The sequence below is a fragment of the Oncorhynchus mykiss genome, chromosome 12, assembly GCF_013265735.2.
Source record: "Oncorhynchus mykiss isolate Arlee chromosome 12, USDA_OmykA_1.1, whole genome shotgun sequence".
Classification (NCBI taxonomy): Eukaryota; Metazoa; Chordata; class Actinopteri; order Salmoniformes; family Salmonidae; genus Oncorhynchus; species Oncorhynchus mykiss.
The window spans coordinates 2,699,418-2,718,757 of NC_048576.1; the positions used below are offsets into that span (position 1 = coordinate 2,699,418).

At 53.1% G+C, this 19,340-nt stretch overlaps 2 protein-coding genes across 2 annotated transcripts in view; both read left to right on the plus strand.

Annotated features, from left to right (window-relative positions):
- Positions 1-17,577, plus strand: part of LOC118937614 (vegetative cell wall protein gp1-like) — a 30,167-nt gene extending 12,590 nt beyond the window's left edge. Inside the window, exons 2-3 of the mRNA XM_036936711.1 lie at positions 15,504-15,674; positions 15,935-17,577. Coding sequence (XP_036792606.1) covers positions 15,504-15,674; positions 15,935-17,577 — 1,814 coding nt within the window. The remainder of the gene's footprint in view (positions 1-15,503; positions 15,675-15,934) is intronic.
- cntfr (ciliary neurotrophic factor receptor) overlaps positions 1-19,340 on the plus strand; it is a 515,148-nt gene that overhangs the window by 166,834 nt on the left and 328,974 nt on the right. The gene's annotated exons all lie outside the window — the stretch shown is intronic.

Sequence of the window (19,340 nt, forward strand, 5' to 3'; positions counted from 1 at the left end):
TAAACCAACAGGACCAGACATCATTCTGCCTCTAGACGATATAGTGAAGGGTTAAACCAACAGAACCAGACATCATTCTGCCTCTAGACGATATAGTGAAGGTTTAAACCAACAGAACCAGACATCATTCTGCCTCTAGACGATATAGTGAAGGTTTAAACCAACAGAACCAGACATCATTCTGCCTCTAGACGATATAGTGAAGGGTTAAACCAACAGGACCAGACATCATTCTGCCTCTAGACGATATAGTGAAGGTTTAAACCAACAGGACCAGACATCATTCTTCCTCTAGACGATATAGTGAAGGGTTAAACCAAAAGGACCAGACATCATTCTGCCTCTAGACGACGTAGTAAAGGGTTAAACCAACAGGACCAGACATCATTCTGCCTCTAGACGATGTAGTGAAGGGTTAAACCAACAGGACCAGACATCATTCTGCCTCTAGACGATATAGTGAAGGTTTAAACCAACAGAACCAGACATCATTCTGCCTCTAGACGATGTAGTGAAGGGTTAAACCAACAGGACCAGACATCATTCTGCCTCTAGACGATATAGTGAAGGTTTAAACCAACAGGACCAGACATCATTCTTCCTCTAGACGATATAGTGAAGGGTTAAACCAAAAGGACCAGACATCATTCTGCCTCTAGACGACGTAGTAAAGGGTTAAACCAACAGGACCAGACATCATTCTGCCTCTAGACGATGTAGTGAAGGGTTAAACCAACAGGACCAGACATCATTCTGCCTCTAGACGATATAGTGAAGGTTTAAACCAACAGAACCAGACATCATTCTGCCTCTAGACGATGTAGTGAAGGGTTAAACCAACAGGACCAGACATCATTCTGCCTCTAGACGATGTAGTGAAGGGTTAAACCAACAGGACCAGACATCATTCTGCCTCTAGACAATATAGTGAAGGGTTAAACCAACAGGACCAGACATCATTCTGCCTCTAGACGACGTAGTGAAGGGTTAAACCAACAGGACCAGACATCATTCTGCCTCTAGACGATATAGTGAAGGGTTAAACCAACAGGACCAGACATCATTCTGCCTCTAGACGATATAGTGAAGGGTTAAACCAACAGAACCAGACATCATTCTGCCTCTAGACGATATAGTGAAGGGTTAAACCAACAGAACCAAACCAATCATTTGTTCCTCATGGGACTCAATATTCTAGTCAGCATCCCCTCATCACCACCAGTTGTTGGAGATGATTTTGTTGGTTATCGTTTGTTTCTGGTTGTGGTTTTTGTTCTGTCTCCCCAATATCCATTAATCTGCCGTTAGCTGAGCTGCTGTTCATTAGTTTGTTTCAACAGCAGCTGTTGTGTTGTTGCTGAGGTGTAGCGAGGCTGATCAGCTGCGCTCGTGTGTGTGTGTGTGTGTGTGTGTGTGTGATCCTCTTCAGTAGAACCAGTGTGTGTGTGTGTGTGTATGTATGTATGTATGTATGTATGTATGTATGTATGTATGTGTGTGTGTGTGTGTGTGTGTGTGTGTGTGTGTGTGTGTGTGTGTGTGTGTGTGTGTGTGTGTGTGTGTGTGTGTGTGTGTGTGTGTGTGTGTGTGTGTGATCCTCTTCAGTAGAACCAGAGGCTGTTTCACTGAACAACCAAGGTTGTCTCAGGGCTCGCATCAATAACTGTGTTTGACCACATCGACAAGTCACCCAGATGCTCTCACCAACAGCTGTATATTTATAAGTGTTGTTTCAGATGACAATTAGCAGCAGCCTCCCCTCCGCTCCTCAGGGAGATGGTGATGTGATGTTGCAGACATACAGTCTGGATTAAACAGTAGTTCCGTCTACCTCCCAAATGGAATCCTATATCAGCTATGTATGATTCCCACTCTGGGGTGTGGAGTGTTTGTACGGGACGGGGTGGAGCCCATTGTAGTTCGTTTTCATTTCAATGGATGTCCAACCAACTGATAAATCCTTCCAGGGCTCTGATGGCTCCACGCTCAGGGTCTTTGAAGATGTGAAGTGTTGTCGGCAGCCGAGAGAAGAGGAGAGGAGGATGCCAGGGCCTCCAGTCTACTCTTCTCCTTTCCTCCTCCTGGGTGACAGGAAGAGAGAAGGAATATACCACATATACCACATATACACCACATAGACTCCTCATACAAGCTCGGAGGGGGGCTGTGTGTGTGTGTGTGTGCGTGTGTGTGTGTGTGTGTGTGTGTGTGTGTGTGTGTGTGTGTGTGTGTGTGCGTGCGTGCGTGCGTGTCAAATAAATCAAATCACATTTTAATTGTCTAATGTTTGTTAACAACAGCTGTAGACTAACAGTGAAATGTTTAGTTAAGGTTCCTTCCCAACAACACAGAGACTGAATAGAAAAGTACAACGCAATGAGTACCGATAACTTGATTGTAAACACATGATACCAAGTAATAACTTGGCTATTAACACAATGAGTACCGATAACTTGACTGTAAACACAGGGTACCAGGTAATAACTTGGCTATTAACACAGGGTAGCAGGTAATAACTTGGCTATTAACGCAGGGTACCAGGTAATAACTTGGCTATTAACAAGGGGTAGCAGGTAATAACTTGGCTATTAACCGGTACCAGGTAATAACTTGGCTATTAACACAGGGTAGCAGGTAATAACTTGGCTATTAACACAGGGTACCAGGTAATAACGTGGCTATTAACACAGGGTAGCAGGTAATAACTTGGCTATTAACATGGGGTACCAGGTAATAACTTGGCTATTAACACAGGGTACCAGGTAATTACTTGGCTATTAACACAAGGTACCAGGTAATAACGTGGCTATCAACACAGGGTACCAGGTAATAACTTGGCTATTAACACAGGTTACCAGGTAATAACTTGGCTATTAACACAGGGTACCAGGTAATAACATGGCTTGGCTATTAACACAGGGTACCAGGTAATAACGTGGCCTGGCTATTAACACAGGGTACCAGGTAATAACGTGGCTATTAACACAGTGTACCAGGTAATAACGTGGCTTGGCTATTAACACAGGGTACCAGGTAATAACTTGGCTATTAACACAGGGTACCGGGTAATAACTTGGCTATTAACACAAGGTACCAGGTAATAACTTGGCTATTAACACAGGGTACCAGGTAACAACTTGGCTATTAACACGGGGTACCAGGTAATAACGTGGTTATCAACACAGAGTACCAGGTAATAATGTGGCTATTAACACAAGGTACCAGGTAATAACGTGGCTATTAACATGGGTACCAGGTAATAACGTGGCTATTAACACAGACTACCAGGTAATAACGTGGCTATTAACACGGGTACCAGGTAATAACTGGGCTATTAACACAGAGTACCAGGTAATAACGTGGCTATTAACACAGGGTACCAGGTAATAACTTGGCTATTAACACAGGGTACCAGGTAATAATGTGGCTATTAACACAGGGTACCAGGTAATAACTTGGCTATTAACACAGGGAACCAGGTAATAATGTGGCTATTAACACAGGGTACCAGGTAATAACGTGGCTATTAACACAGGGTAGCAGGTAATAACTTGGCTATTAACATGGGGTACCAGGTAATAACTTGGCTATTAACACAGGGTACCAGGTAATTACTTGGCTATTAACACAGGGCACCAGGTAATAACGTGGCTATCAACACAGGGTACCAGGTAATAACTTGGCTATTAACACAGGTTACCAGGTAATAACTTGTCTATTAACACAGGGTACCAGGTAATAACATGGCTTGGCTATTAACACAGGGTACCAGGTAATAACGTGGCTTGGCTATTAACACAGGGTACCAGGTAATAACGTGGCTATTAACACAGGGTACCAGGTAATAACGTGGCTTGGCTATTAACACAGGGTACCAGGTAATAACTTGGCTATTAACACAGGGTACCGGGTAATAACTTGGCTATTAACACAAGGTACCAGGTACTAACTTGGCTATTAACACAGGGTACCAGGTAATATCTTGGCTATTAACACAGGGTACCGGGTAATAACTTGGCTATTAACACAAGGTACCAGGTAATAACTTGGCTATTAACACGGGGTACCAGGTAATAACGTGGCTATCAACACAGAGTACCAGGTAATAATGTGGCTATTAACACAAGGTACCAGGTAATAACGTGGCTATTAACATGGGTACCAGGTAATAACGTGGCTATTAACACAGAGTACCAGGTAATAACGTGGCTATTAACACGGGTACCAGGTAATAACTTGGCTATTAACACAGAGTACCAGGTAATAACGTGGCTATTAACACAGGGTACCAGGTAATAACTTGGCTATTAACACAGGGTACCAGGTAATAATGTGGCTATTAACACAGGGTACCAGGTAATAACTTGGCTATTAACACAGGGAACCAGGTAATAACTTGGCTATTAACACAGGGTAGCAGGTAATAATGTGGCTATTAACACAGGGTACCAGGTAATAACTTGGCTATTAACACAGGGAACCAGGTAATAATGTGGCTATTAACACGGGGATTAGGGCCTGGTCTTGAAATAGCACTACGTCTAGAGCTGCTGACTAGAAATCTGCATCCAAATGGAGGTTAGTGATCACTGTGCTGATGTTTTTTTTTCTTCGGTCATTGGAAATAACGGCAGAAATATTATGAAAACAAAGTTAAAAAACAAACAAAAAAATAGCAGGATTGGTCAGGAGCCCGTAAGACGGCAGCTGTGTGCGGCATCCTGAGGTACGAGGCCACCTAGCATACTGATGGTCAACAGAAACAGTTCTGTGGCCACCCAGCATACTGATGGTCAACAGAAACAGTTCTGTGGCCACCCAGCATACTGATGGTCAACAGAAACAGTTCTGTGGCCACCCAGCATACTGATGGTCAACAGAAACAGTTCTGTGGCCACCCAGCATACTGATGGTCAACATAAACAGTTCTGTGGCCACCCAGCATACTGATGGTCAACAGAAACAGTTCTGTGGCCACCCAGCATACTGATGGTCAACATAAACAGTTCTGTGGCCACCCAGCATACTGATGGTCAACAGAAACAGTTCTGTGGCCACCCAGCATACTGATGAATAGCAGAAACAGTTCTGTGGCCACCCAGCATACTGATGAATAGCAGCAGATGTGCTTGGGGTTATACAGAACGCTGTCTGTCTGTCTGTCTGTCTGTCTGTCTGTCTGTCTGTCTGTCTGTCTGTCTGTCTGCCTGTCTGTCTGTCTGTCTGTCTGTCTGTCTGTCTGTCTGTCTGTCTGTCTGTCTGGTGTTTGTTGATGAATAGATAAATGATCCCATCTAATTCATGTATGAAATGTTTCAAGTTGGTTCATACTCTCAATGTTTTTCCATTCCGTTAGCAGCAACCAGGTCGATGGCTGGGACCAGCTGTCTGCCTCATGGTTCTACAACACCTACACTCTTCATACATGCTTCTGTGTGGCTGTCTCTGGAGGGGGGCTATGTAGCTATCTCTGGGGGGGGTGAAGGTTTGGCTATATCTGGAGGGGGGAGGGGGGGGGGGGGGGCTATGTTGCTATCTCCGGGGGGGTGAAGGTTTGGCTATCTCAGGAGGGGGTGGCTGTTTGACTATCTATAGGTGAGTGGCTGTGTGGCTATCCCTGGGAGGGGGGGGGGGGGGGGGGCTATGTAGCTATCTCAGGGGGGGTGGCTGTGTATCTACAGTAAGTGTCTCTGGTGGGGGGGGGGGGGATGTTGTGTGGCTATCTCTGGGGGGTTTGGCTGTGTGGATATCCTGTGGGGGTTGGCTGTGTGGATATCCTGTGGGGGTTGGCTGTGTGGATACCCTGTGGGGGTTGGCTATGTGGATATCCTGTGGGGGTTGGCTATGTGGATATCCTGTGGGGGTTGGCTGTTTGGATAACCTGTGGAGGTTGGCTGTTTGAATATCCTGTGGGGGTTGGCTGTTTGGATATCCTGTGGGGGTTGGCTGTTTGGATACCCTGTGGAGGTTGGCTGTTTGAATATCCTGTGGGGGTTGGCTGTTTGGATACCCTGTGGAGGTTGGCTGTTTGGATATCCTGTGGGGGTTGGCTGTTTGGATATCATGTTGGGGTTGGCTGTTTGGATATCCTGTCGGGGTTGGCTGTTTGGATACCCTGTGGGGGTTGGCTGTTTGGATACCCTGTGGAGGTTGGCTGTTTGGATATCCTGTGGGGGTTGGCTCTCTGGCCATCTCTGGGGGGTTGCTGTGTATCGAAGTATCGAGTCCACAGAGAGAGTTCAGCAGCGGCAGTAGAGTCCACAGTGAGGTCAGCAGGGGCAGTAGAGTCCACATAGAGAGGTCAGCAGGGGCAGTAGAGTCCACAGAGAGGTCAGCAGGGGCAGTAGAGTCCACATAGAGAGGTCAGCAGGGGCAGTAGAGTCCACAGTGAGATCAGCAGGGGCAGTAGAGTCCACTGTGAGGTCAGCCGGGGCAGTAGAGTCCACATAGAGAGGTCAGCAGGGGCATATAGAGTCCACATAGAGAGGTCAGCAGGGGCAGTAGAGTCCACAGAGAGGTCAGCAGGGGCAGTAGAGTCCACAGAGAGGTCAGCAGGGGCAGTAGAGTCCACAGAGAGAGGTCAGCAGGGGCAGTAGAGTCCACAGTGAGAGGTCAGCAGGGGCAGTAGAGTCCACAGTGAGGTCAACAGGGGCAGTATAGTCCACAGAGAGGTCAGCAGGGGCAGTAGAGTCCACAGAGAGAGGTCAGCAGGGGCAGTAGAGTCCACAGTGAGAGATCAGCAGGGGCAGTAGAGTCCACATAGAGAGGTCAGCAGGGGCAGTAGAGTCCACAGTGAGGTCAGCAGGGGCAGTAGAGTCCACCTTGAGGTCAGCAGGGGCAGTAGAGTCCACATAGAGAGGTCAGCAGGTGTATATAGAGTCCATATAGAGAGGTCAGCAAGGGCAGTAGAGTCCACAGAGAGGTCAGCAGGGGCAGTAGAGTCCACAGAGAGAGGTCAGCAGGGGCAGTAGAGTCCACAGTGAGAGGTCAGCAGGGGCAGTAGAGTCCACAGTGAGTTCAACAGGGGCAGTAGAGTCCACAGAGAGGTCAGCAGGGGCAGTAGAGTTTACTGTGAGAGGTCAGCAGAGGCAGTAGAGTCCACAGTGAGAGGTCAGCAGGGGCAGTAGAGTCCACAGAGAGAGGTCAGCTGGGGCAGTAGAGTCCACAGTGAGAGGTCAGCAGGGGCAGTAGAGTCCAAAGTGAGGTCAACAGGGGCAGTATAGTCCACAGAGAGGTCAGCAGGGGCAGTAGAGTCCACAAAGAGAGGTCAGCAGGGGCAGTAGAGTCCACAGTGAGAGATCAGCAGGGGCAGTAGAGTCCACATAGAGAGGTCAGCAGGGGCAGTAGAGTCCACAGAGAGGTCAGCAGGGGCAGTAGAGTCCACAGAGAGGTCAGCAGGGGCAGTAGAATCCACAGAGAGTGGTCAGCAGGGGCAGTAGAGTCCACAGTGAGAGGTCAGCAGGGGCAGTAGAGTCCATAGTGAGGTCAACAGGGGCAGTATAGTCCACAGAGAGGTCAGCAGGGGCAGTAGAGTCTACAGAGAGAGGTCAGCAGGGGCAGTAGAGTCCACAGTGAGAGATCAGCAGGGGCAGTAGAGTCCACATAGAGAGGTCAGCAGGGGCAGTAGAGTCCACAGTGAGGTCAGCAGGGGCAGTAGAGTCCACTGTGAGGTCAGCAGTGGCAGTAGAGTCCACATAGAGAGGTCAGCAGGTGCATATAGAGTCCACATAGAGAGGTCAGCAGGGGCAGTAGAGTCCACAGAGAGGTCAGCAGGGGCAGTAGAGTCCACAGTGAGAGGTCAGCAGGGGCAGTAGAGTCCACAGAGATGTCTACGGGGGCAGTAGAGTCCACAGTGAGGTCAACAGGGGCAGTATAGTCCACAGAGAGGTCAGCAGGGGCAGTAGAGTCCACAAAGAGAGGTCAGCAGGGGCAGTAGAGTCCACAGTGAGAGATCAGCAGGGGCAGTAGAGTCCACATAGAGAGGTCAGCAGGGGCAGTAGAGTCCACAGAGAGGTCAGCAGGGGCAGTAGAGTCCACAAAGAGAGGTCAGCAGGGGCAGTAGAGTCCACAGTGAGAGGTCAGCAGGGGCAGTAGAGTCCATAGTGAGGTCAACAGGGGCAGTATAGTCCACTGAGAGGTCAGCAGGGGCAGTAGAGTCTACAGAGAGAGGTCAGCAGGGGCAGTAGAGTCCACAGTGAGAGATCAGCAGGGGCAGTAGAGTCCACATAGAGAGGTCAGCAGGGGCAGTAGAGTCCACAGTGAGGTCAGCAGGGGCAGTAGAGTCCACTGTGAGGTCAGCAGTGGCAGTAGAGTCTACATAGAGAGGTCAGCAGGTGCATATAGAGTCCACATAGAGAGGTCAGCAGGGGCAGTAGAGTCCACAGAGAGGTCAGCAGGGGCAGTAGAGTCCACATAGAGAGGTCAGCAGGGGCAGTAGAGTCCACAAAGAGAGGTCAGCAGGGGCAGTAGAGTCCACAGTGAGAGGTCAGCAGGGGCAGTAGAGTCCATAGTGAGGTCAACAGGGGCAGTATAGTCCACTGACAGGTCAGCAGGGGCAGTAGAGTCTACAGAGAGAGGTCAGCAGGGGCAGTAGAGTCCACAGTGAGAGATCAGCAGGGGCAGTAGAGTCCACATAGAGAGGTCAGCAGGGGCAGTAGAGTCCACAGTGAGGTCAGCAGGGGCAGTAGAGTCCACTGTGAGGTCAGCAGTCGCAGTAGAGTCTACATAGAGAGGTCAGCAGGTGCATATAGAGTCCACATAGAGAGGTCAGCAGGGGCAGTAGAGTCCACAGAGAGGTCAGCAGGGGCAGTAGAGTCCACAGAGAGGTCAGCAGGGGCAGTAGAGTCCACAGAGAGAGGTCAGCAGGGGCAGTAGAGTCCACAGTGAGAGGTCAGCAGGGGCAGTAGAGTCCACAGTGAGGTCAACAGGGGCAGTATAGTCCACAGAGAGGTCAGCAGGGGCAGTAGAGTCCACAGAGAGAGGTCAGCAGGGGCAGTAGAGTCCACAGTGAGAGATCAGCAGGGGCAGTAGAGTCCACATAGAGAGGTCAGCAGGGGCAGTAGAGTCCACAGTGAGGTCAGCAGGGGCAGTAGAGTCCACTGTGAGGTCAGCAGGGGCAGTAGAGTCCACATAGAGAGGTCAGCAGGTGTATATAGAGTCCATATAGAGAGGTCAGCAAGGGCAGTAGAGTCCACAGAGAGGTCAGCAGGGGCAGTAGAGTCCACAGAGAGAGGTCAGCAGGGGCAGTAGAGTCCACAGTGAGAGGTCAGCAGGGGCAGTAGAGTCCACAGTGAGTTCAACAGGGGCAGTAGAGTCCACAGAGAGGTCAGCAGGGGCAGTAGAGTTTACTGTGAGAGGTCAGCAGAGGCAGTAGAGTCCACAGTGAGAGGTCAGCAGGGGCAGTAGAGTCCACAGAGAGAGGTCAGCAGGGGCAGTAGAGTCCACAGTGAGAGGTCAGCAGGGGCAGTAGAGTCCAAGGTGAGGTCAACAGGGGCAGTATAGTCCACAGAGAGGTCAGCAGGGGCAGTAGAGTCCACAAAGAGAGGTCAGCAGGGGTAGTAGAGTCCACAGTGAGAGATCAGCGGGGGCAGTAGAGTCCACATAGAGAGGTCAGCAGGGGCAGTAGAGTCCACAGAGAGGTCAGCAGGGGCAGTAGAGTCCACAGAGAGGTCAGCAGGGGCAGTAGAATCCACAGAGAGTGGTCAGCAGGGGCAGTAGAGTCCACAGTGAGAGGTCAGCAGGGGCAGTAGAGTCCACAGTGAGAGGTCAGCAGGGGCAGTAGAGTCCATAGTGAGGTCAACAGGGGCAGTATAGTCCACAGAGAGGTCAGCAGGGGCAGTAGAGTCTACAGAGAGAGGTCAGCAGGGGCAGTAGAGTCCACAGTGAGAGATCAGCAGGGGCAGTAGAGTCCACATAGAGAGGTCAGCAGGGGCAGTAGAGTCCACAGTGAGGTCAGCAGGGGCAGTAGAGTCCACTGTGAGGTCAGCAGTGGCAGTAGAGTCCACATAGAGAGGTCAGCAGGTGCATATAGAGTCCACATAGAGAGGTCAGCAGGGGCAGTAGAGTCCACAGAGAGGTCAGCAGGGGCAGTAGAGTCCACAGTGAGAGGTCAGCAGGGGCAGTAGAGTCCACAGAGATGTCTAAGGGGGCAGTAGAGTCCACAGTGAGGTCAACAGGGGCAGTATAGTCCACAGAGAGGTCAGCAGGGGCAGTAGAGTCCACAGTGAGAGATCAGCAGGGGCAGTAGAGTCCACATAGAGAGGTCAGCAGGGGCAGTAGAGTCCACAGTGAGGTCAGCAGGGGCAGTAGAGTCCACTGTGAGGTCAGCAGGGGCAGTAGAGTCTACATAGAGAGGTCAGCAGGTGCATATAGAGTCCACATAGAGAGGTCAGCAGGGGCAGTAGAGTCCACAGAGAGGTCAGCAGGGGCAGTAGAGTCCACATAGAGAGGTCAGCAGGGGCAGTAGAGTCCACAAAGAGAGGTCAGCAGGGGCAGTAGAGTCCACAGTGAGAGGTCAGCAGGGGCAGTAGAGTCCATAGTGAGGTCAACAGGGGCAGTATAGTCCACTGACAGGTCAGCAGGGGCAGTAGAGTCTACAGAGAGAGGTCAGCAGGGGCAGTAGAGTCCACAGTGAGAGATCAGCAGGGGCAGTAGAGTCCACATAGAGAGGTCAGCAGGGGCAGTAGAGTCCACAGTGAGGTCAGCAGGGGCAGTAGAGTCCACTGTGAGGTCAGCAGTGGCAGTAGAGTCTACATAGAGAGGTCAGCAGGTGCATATAGAGTCCACATAGAGAGGTCAGCAGGGGCAGTAGAGTCCACAGAGAGGTCAGCAGGGGCAGTAGAGTCCACAGAGAGGTCAGCAGGGGCAGTAGAGTCCACAGAGAGAGGTCAGCAGGGGCAGTAGAGTCCACAGTGAGAGGTCAGCAGGGGCAGTAGAGTCCACAGTGAGGTCAACAGGGGCAGTATAGTCCACAGAGAGGTCAGCAGGGGCAGTAGAGTCCACAGAGAGAGGTCAGCAGGGGCAGTAGAGTCCACAGTGAGAGATCAGCAGGGGCAGTAGAGTCCACATAGAGAGGTCAGCAGGGGCAGTAGAGTCCACAGTGAGGTCAGCAGGGGCAGTAGAGTCCACTGTGAGGTCAGCAGGGGCAGTAGAGTCCACATAGAGAGGTCAGCAGGTGTATATAGAGTCCATATAGAGAGGTCAGCAAGGGCAGTAGAGTCCACAGAGAGGTCAGCAGGGGCAGTAGAGTCCACAGAGAGAGGTCAGCAGGGGCAGTAGAGTCCACAGTGAGAGGTCAGCAGGGGCAGTAGAGTCCACAGTGAGTTCAACAGGGGCAGTAGAGTCCACAGAGAGGTCAGCAGGGGCAGTAGAGTTTACTGTGAGAGGTCAGCAGAGGCAGTAGAGTCCACAGTGAGAGGTCAGCAGGGGCAGTAGAGTCCACAGAGAGAGGTCAGCAGGGGCAGTAGAGTCCACAGTGAGAGGTCAGCAGGGGCAGTAGAGTCCAAGGTGAGGTCAACAGGGGCAGTATAGTCCACAGAGAGGTCAGCAGGGGCAGTAGAGTCCACAAAGAGAGGTCAGCAGGGGTAGTAGAGTCCACAGTGAGAGATCAGCGGGGGCAGTAGAGTCCACATAGAGAGGTCAGCAGGGGCAGTAGAGTCCACAGAGAGGTCAGCAGGGGCAGTAGAGTCCACAGAGAGGTCAGCAGGGGCAGTAGAATCCACAGAGAGTGGTCAGCAGGGGCAGTAGAGTCCACAGTGAGAGGTCAGCAGGGGCAGTAGAGTCCACAGTGAGAGGTCAGCAGGGGCAGTAGAGTCCATAGTGAGGTCAACAGGGGCAGTATAGTCCACAGAGAGGTCAGCAGGGGCAGTAGAGTCTACAGAGAGAGGTCAGCAGGGGCAGTAGAGTCCACAGTGAGAGATCAGCAGGGGCAGTAGAGTCCACATAGAGAGGTCAGCAGGGGCAGTAGAGTCCACAGTGAGGTCAGCAGGGGCAGTAGAGTCCACTGTGAGGTCAGCAGTGGCAGTAGAGTCCACATAGAGAGGTCAGCAGGTGCATATAGAGTCCACATAGAGAGGTCAGCAGGGGCAGTAGAGTCCACAGAGAGGTCAGCAGGGGCAGTAGAGTCCACAGTGAGAGGTCAGCAGGGGCAGTAGAGTCCACAGAGATGTCTAAGGGGGCAGTAGAGTCCACAGTGAGGTCAACAGGGGCAGTATAGTCCACAGAGAGGTCAGCAGGGGCAGTAGAGTCCACAAAGAGAGGTCAGCAGGGGCAGTAGAGTCCACAGTGAGAGATCAGCAGGGGCAGTAGAGTCCACATAGAGAGGTCAGCAGGGGCAGTAGAGTCCACAGAGAGGTCAGCAGGGGCAGTAGAGTCCACAAAGAGAGGTCAGCAGGGGCAGTAGAGTCCACAGTGAGAGGTCAGCAGGGGCAGTAGAGTCCATAGTGAGGTCAACAGGGGCAGTATAGTCCACTGAGAGGTCAGCAGGGGCAGTAGAGTCTACAGAGAGAGGTCAGCAGGGGCAGTAGAGTCCACAGTGAGAGATCAGCAGGGGCAGTAGAGTCCACATAGAGAGGTCAGCAGGGGCAGTAGAGTCCACAGTGAGGTCAGCAGGGGCAGTAGAGTCCACTGTGAGGTCAGCAGTGGCAGTAGAGTCTACATAGAGAGGTCAGCAGGTGCATATAGAGTCCACATAGAGAGGTCAGCAGGGGCAGTAGAGTCCACAGAGAGGTCAGCAGGGACAGTAGAGTCCACAGTGAGAGGTCAGCAGGGGCAGTAGAGTCCACAGAGATGTCAACAGGGGCAGTAGAGTCCACAGTGAGAGGTCAGCAGGGGCAGTAGAGTCCACTGTGAGATTTCAGCAGAGGCAGTAGAGTCCACAGTGAGAGGTCAGCAGGGGCAGTAGAGTCCACAGAGAGAGGTCAGCAGGGGCAGTAGAGTCCACAGTGAGAGGTCAGCAGGGGCAGTAGAGTCCACATAGATGTCAACGGAGGCAGTAGAGTCCACAGTGAGAGGTCAGCAGGGGCAGTAGAGTCCACTGTGAGAGGTCAGCAGAGGCAGTAGAGTCCACAGTGAGAGGTCAGCAGGGGCAGTAGAGTCCACAGAGAGAGGAACTGACCCTGTTTATAACTACTGACCCTGTATATAGCTACTGACCCTGTATATAGCTACTGACCCTGGAACTGTCCCTGTATATAACTACTGACCCTGTATATAACTACTGACCCTGAAACTGACCCTGTATATAGCTAATGACCCTGTATATAGCTACTGACCCAGTATATAGCTACTGACCCTGTATATAGCTACTGACCCTGTATATAACTACTGACCCTGTATATAACTACTGACCCTGTATATGGCTGCTGACCCTGTATATAGCTACTGACCCTGTATATAACTACTGACCCTGTATATAACTACTGACCCTGTATATGGCTGCTGACCCTGTATATAACTACTGACCCTGTGATTATTGTATTGTTGGGAAAGAGCAAGAACGTCATCACTGCACAATAGTGCACGTGCCAATAAAACACTTGAAACTTGACACACACACACACACACACACACACACACACACACACACACACAGCCACAGTTCATGTCCTCAGTTCACTGGCTATATACAGGGTCCTTCAATGAGTCATTGAGCTGAGCTGTTTACACCCTAACCACAGGAGGTTGGTGCCACCCTAATTGGGGAGGACGGTCTTGTGGTAATGGCAAGAGCAGAATCTGTGGAATGGTATCAAATACATCCGACCCATGGTTTCCATGGTTTCCATGTGTTTGATACCATTCCATTGACTCCGTTCAATGCATTACACTCCGTCCACCCAGCCAGCCTCCACTGACCCTAAGCATCTGTAAATAAGGCTGTGGTGCTCTGTGTACTGCAGCTCTCTGTTATATGCGTACCTTCCGGGGCTTGTTACTGTACGCTACAGTCTGAAAGTAGAACAACATACAGTAAAAACTCCTAATGACAGAGTCCTGCTCTGCTGCAACCGCATTCTCCCTCATCACTCTGCCCGCAATGTTATGAAGAACAGGGTGTCTGGAAACAGGTCTCAGCACTCCTACACCCACCCAGCCTCCACCCACCCAGCCTCCACCACCCACCCACCCAGCCAGCCTCCTCCACCCACCACCCACCCACCCAGCCAGCCTCCTCCACCCACCCAGCCTCCACCCACCCACCCAGCCTACACCCACCCAGCCTCCACCCACCCACCCAGCCTCCACCACCCACCCACCCAGCCAGCCTCCTCCACCCACCACCCACCCACCCAGCCAGCCTCCTCCACCCACCCAGCCTCCACCCACCCACCCAGCCTACACCCACCCAGCCTCCACCCACCCAGCCTCCTCCACCCACCAACCACCCACCCACCCAGCCTCCTCCACCCACCCAGCCTCCACCACCCACCCAGCCTCCACCACCCACCCACTCAGCCAGCCTCCTCCACCCACCAAGCCAGCCAGCCTCCTCCACCCACCCAGCCTCCACCACCCACCCACCAACCCAGCCAGCCTCTACCACCCAACCAGCCAACCTCCTCCACCCACCCACCCAGCCTCCACCACCCACCCAGCAAGCCTCCTCCACCCACACAGCCAGCCTCCTCCACCCACCCACCGACCCACCCAGCCAGCCTCCACCACCCAACCTCCACCACCCACCCAGCCTCCACCACCCACCCACCCAGCCAGCCTCCACCACCCAACCTCCTCCACCCAGCCAGCCTCCACAACCCACCCACCCAGCCTCCACCCACCCACCCAGCCAGCCAGCCTCCTCCACCAACCCACAAAGCCAGCCTCCTCCATCACCCAGCCAGCCAGCCTCCTCCACCAGGCCAGCCTCCTCCACCCGGCCTCCACCACCCAGCCAGTCTCCTCCAACCAGCCAGCTTCCTCCACCCAGCCCCCTCCACCCAGCCATCCTCCTCCACCCATCCTCCTCCACAAAGCCTCCACCACCCAGCCAGCCTCCTCCACCCACCCAGCTACCTCCACCCACCCAGCCTCCTCCACCCAGCCAGCCTCCTCCACCCACCCAGCCTCCTCCACCCACCCACCCAGCCTCCTCCACCCAGCCTCCACCACCCAACCAGCTTCCTCTAAACACCCAGCCTCCTCCACCCAGCCTCCACCACCCAGCCAGCCTCCTCCACCTAGCTAGCCTCGTCCACCCAGCCAGCCTCCTACATCCAGCCTCCACCACCCAACCAGCCTCCTCCACCTAGCCAGCCTCGTCCACCCAGCCAGCCTCCTCCACCCAGCCGCCTCCACCCACCCAGCCTCCTCCTCCCATCCTCCTCCACCTAGCCAGCCTCCTCCACCCAGCCAGCCTCCTCCACCCAGCCAGCCTTTTCCACCCAGCCTCCATCACCCACCCAGCCAGCCTCCTCCACCGAGCCAGGCTCCACCCAGCCAGTCTCCTCCACCCATCCACCTCCTCCACCCACCCAGCCTCCTCCACCCAACCATTCTCCAACCAGCCCCCTCCACCCACCAAGCCTCCTCCACCCAGCCAGCCTCCTCCACCCACCCAGCCTCCTCCACCCAGCCAGCTTCCTCCACACACCCAGCCTCCTCCACCCAGCCAGCTTCCTCCACCCAGCCTCCTCCACCCATCCAGCCTCCTCCACCCAGCCTCCACCACCCAGCCAGTCTCCACCCAGCCATTCACCCAGCCAGCCTCCTCCACCCATCCAGCCTCCTCCACCCAACCTCCACCACCCAGCCAGCCTCCTCCACCTAGCTAGCCTCGTCCACCCAGCCAGCCTCCTACACCCAGCCTCCACCACCCAACCAGCCTCCTCCACCTAGCCAGCCTCGTCCACCCAGCCAGCCTCCTCCACCCAGCCGCCTCCACCCACCCAGCCTCCTCCTCCCATCCTCCTCCACCTAGCCAGCCTCCTCCACCCAGCCAGCCTCCTCCACCCAGCCAGCCTTTTCCACCCAGCCTCCATCACCCACCCAGCCAGCCTCCTCCACCGAGCCAGGCTCCACCCAGCCAGCCTCCTCCACCCATCCACCTCCTCCACCCACCCAGCCTCCTCCACCCAACCATTCTCCACCCAGCCCCCTCCACCCACCAAGCCTCATCCACCCAGCCAGCCTCCTCCACCCACCCAGCCTCCTCCACCCAGCCAGCTTCCTCCACACACCCAGCCTCCTCCACCCAGCCAGCTTCCTCCACCCAGCCTCCTCCACCCATCCAGCCTCCTCCACCCAGCCTCCACCACCCAGCCAGTCTCCACCCAGCCATTCACCCAGCCAGCCTCCTCCACCCATCCAGCCTCCTCCACCCAGCCTCCACCACCCAGCCAGTCTCCACCCAGCCATTCACCCTTCCAGCCTCCTCCACCCAACCAGGCTCCTCCACCCAGCCAGTCTCCACCCAGCCAGCCTCCTCCACCCAGCCAGCCCCCTCCATCCAGCCAGTCTCCACCCAGCCAGCCTCCTCCACCCTACCAGCCTACACCACCCAGCCAGTCTCCACCCACCCAGCCTCCTCCACCCACCCAGCCTCCTCCACCCAACCATTCTCCACCCAGCCCCCTCCACCCACCAAGCCTCCTCCACCCAGCCAGCCTCCTCCACCCACCCAGCCTCCTCCACCCAGCCAGCTTCCTCCACACACCCAGCCTCCTCCACCCAGCCAGCTTCCTCCACCCATCCAGCCTCCTCCACCCATCCAGCCTCCTCCACCCAGCCTCCACCACCCAGCCAGTCTCCACCCAGCCATTCACCCAGCCAGCCTCCTCCATCCAGCCAGCCTCCTCCACCCAGCCTCCACCACCCAGTCAGTCTCCACCCAGCCATTCACCCAGCCAGCCTCCTCCACCCAGCCAGCCTCCTCCACCCAGCCTCCTCCACCCATCCAGCCTCCTCCACCCAGCCTCCACCACCCAGCCAGTCTCCACCCAGCCATTCACCCAGCCAGCCTCCTCCACCCAGCCAGCCTCCTCCACCCAGCCTCCACCACCCAGTCAGTCTCCACCCAGCCATTCACCCAGCCAGCCTCCTCCACCCAACCAGGCTCCTCCACCCAGCCAGTCTCCACCCAGCCAGCCTCCTCCACCCAGCCTCCACCACCCAGCCAGTCTCCACCCAGCCATTCACCCAGCCAGCCTCCTCCACCCAGCCAGCCTCCTCCACCCAGCCTCCACCACCCAGTCAGTCTCCACCCAGCCATTCACCCAGCCAGCCTCCTCCACCCAACCAGGCTCCTCCACCCAGCCAGTCTCCACCCAGCCAGCCTCCTCCACCCAGCCAGCCCCCTCCACCCAGCCAGTCTCCACCCAACCAGCCTCCTCCACCCTACCAGCCTCCACCACCCTGCCATTCTCCACCCAGCCAGCCTCCTCCACCCACCCAGCCTCCACCACCCTGCCATTCTCCACCCAGCCAGCCTCCTCCACCCACCCAGCCTCCTCCATCCAGCCTCCACCACCCTGCCATTCTCCACCAAGCCAGCCTCCTCCACCCACCCAGCCTCCTCCATCCAGCCTCCACCACCCAGCCAGTCTCCACTCAACCAGCTCCTCTGTGCTCTGTTGTGTTTGATTTTTTGCTTCATACACTTTAGATTGTGTTGTTAACCCTGTTTTCTCTGCACCTAAATATTCTCTGTGTTGAAAAGACAGGCCAGAACCCATCATTTACATGGTCTATGGTAGCAGTCCCTAGACTCCAGTATGACATAATTTACATGGTCTATAGTAGCAGTCCCTATACTCCAGTATGACATAATTGACATGGTGTATAGTAGCAGTCCCTAGACTCCACTATGACATAATTTACATGGTATATGGTAGCAGTCCCTAGAATCCACTATGACATAATTTACATGGTCTATAGTAGCAGTTCCTAGACTCGACTATGACATCATTTGCATAGTCTATAGTAGCAGTCCCTAGACTCCACTATGACATCATTTACATGGTCTATAGTAGCAGTCCCTAGACTCCACTATGACATCATTTACATGGTCTATAGTAGCAGTCCCTAGAATCCACTATGACATAATTTACATGGTCTATAGTAGCAGTCCCTAGACTCCACTATGACATCATTTACATGGTCTATAGTAGCAGTCCCTAGACTCCACTATGACATAATTTACATGGTCTATAGTAGCAGTCCCTAGACTCCACTATGACATCATTCACATGGTCTATGGTAGCAGTCCCTAGACTGCACTATGACATCATTTACATGGTCTATAGTAGCAGTCCCTAGACTCCACTATGACATAATTTACATGGTCTATAGTAGCAGTCCCTAGACTCCACTATGACATCATTTACATGGTCTATAGTAGCAGTCCCTAGACTCCACTATGACATCATTTACATGGTCTATAGTAGCAGTCCCTAGACTCCACTATGACATCATTTACATGGTCTATAGTAGCAGTCCCTAGACTCCACTATGACATCATTTACATGGTCTATAGTAGCAGTCCCTAGACTCCACTATGACATCATTTACATGGTCTATGGTAGCAGTCCCTAGACTCCACTATGACATAATTTACAAGGTCTATAGTAAAAGTCCCTAGACTCCACTATGACATCATTTACATGGTCTATAGTAGCAGCCCCTAGACTCCACTATGACATCATTTACATGGTCTATGGCAGCAGTCCCTAGACTCGGCTATGACATCATTTACATGGTCTATGTTAGCAGTCCCTAGACTCCACTATGACATCATTTACATGGTCTATGGTAGCAGTCCCTAGACTCCACTATGACATAATTTACATGGTCTATAGTATCAGTCCCTAGACTCCACTATGACATCATTTACATGGTCTATAGTAGCAGTCCCTAGACTCCACTATGACATCATTTACATGGTCTATGGTAGCAGTCCCTAGACTCCACTATGACATCATTTACATGGTCTATAGAGCATCATTATTCACTTTGTGTCAAGGGAAAGCCTGCATGTATAGCCAAATGCCATCCACATGTATAGCTTAAAAATGTATAGCCTTTGTAATCAATAGTGAAACCTGGGTCCTGAGTGATTGATTAGATAGTTACTGTCTCAGCACCGGGAAGCTTGATGTTGGGGAGCTGTTTAATTATGGGACAGAGGAAAATAAATGGCACTCCGGTCGGATCTCACTCCGGTCGGGAATTGATTGAGGTGGTGATTATAGATCCATGTATTCAGCTGTCATAAAGGCCAAATTATGAACAGAGATGACTAGCATAGTTAAATAAAGGTTACATTCAAAACTATGTTCACACTATTGGAGAGTTCTGTCAGTTGAAGACTAATCAGACTATTGGAGTGTTCTGTCAGTTGAAGACTA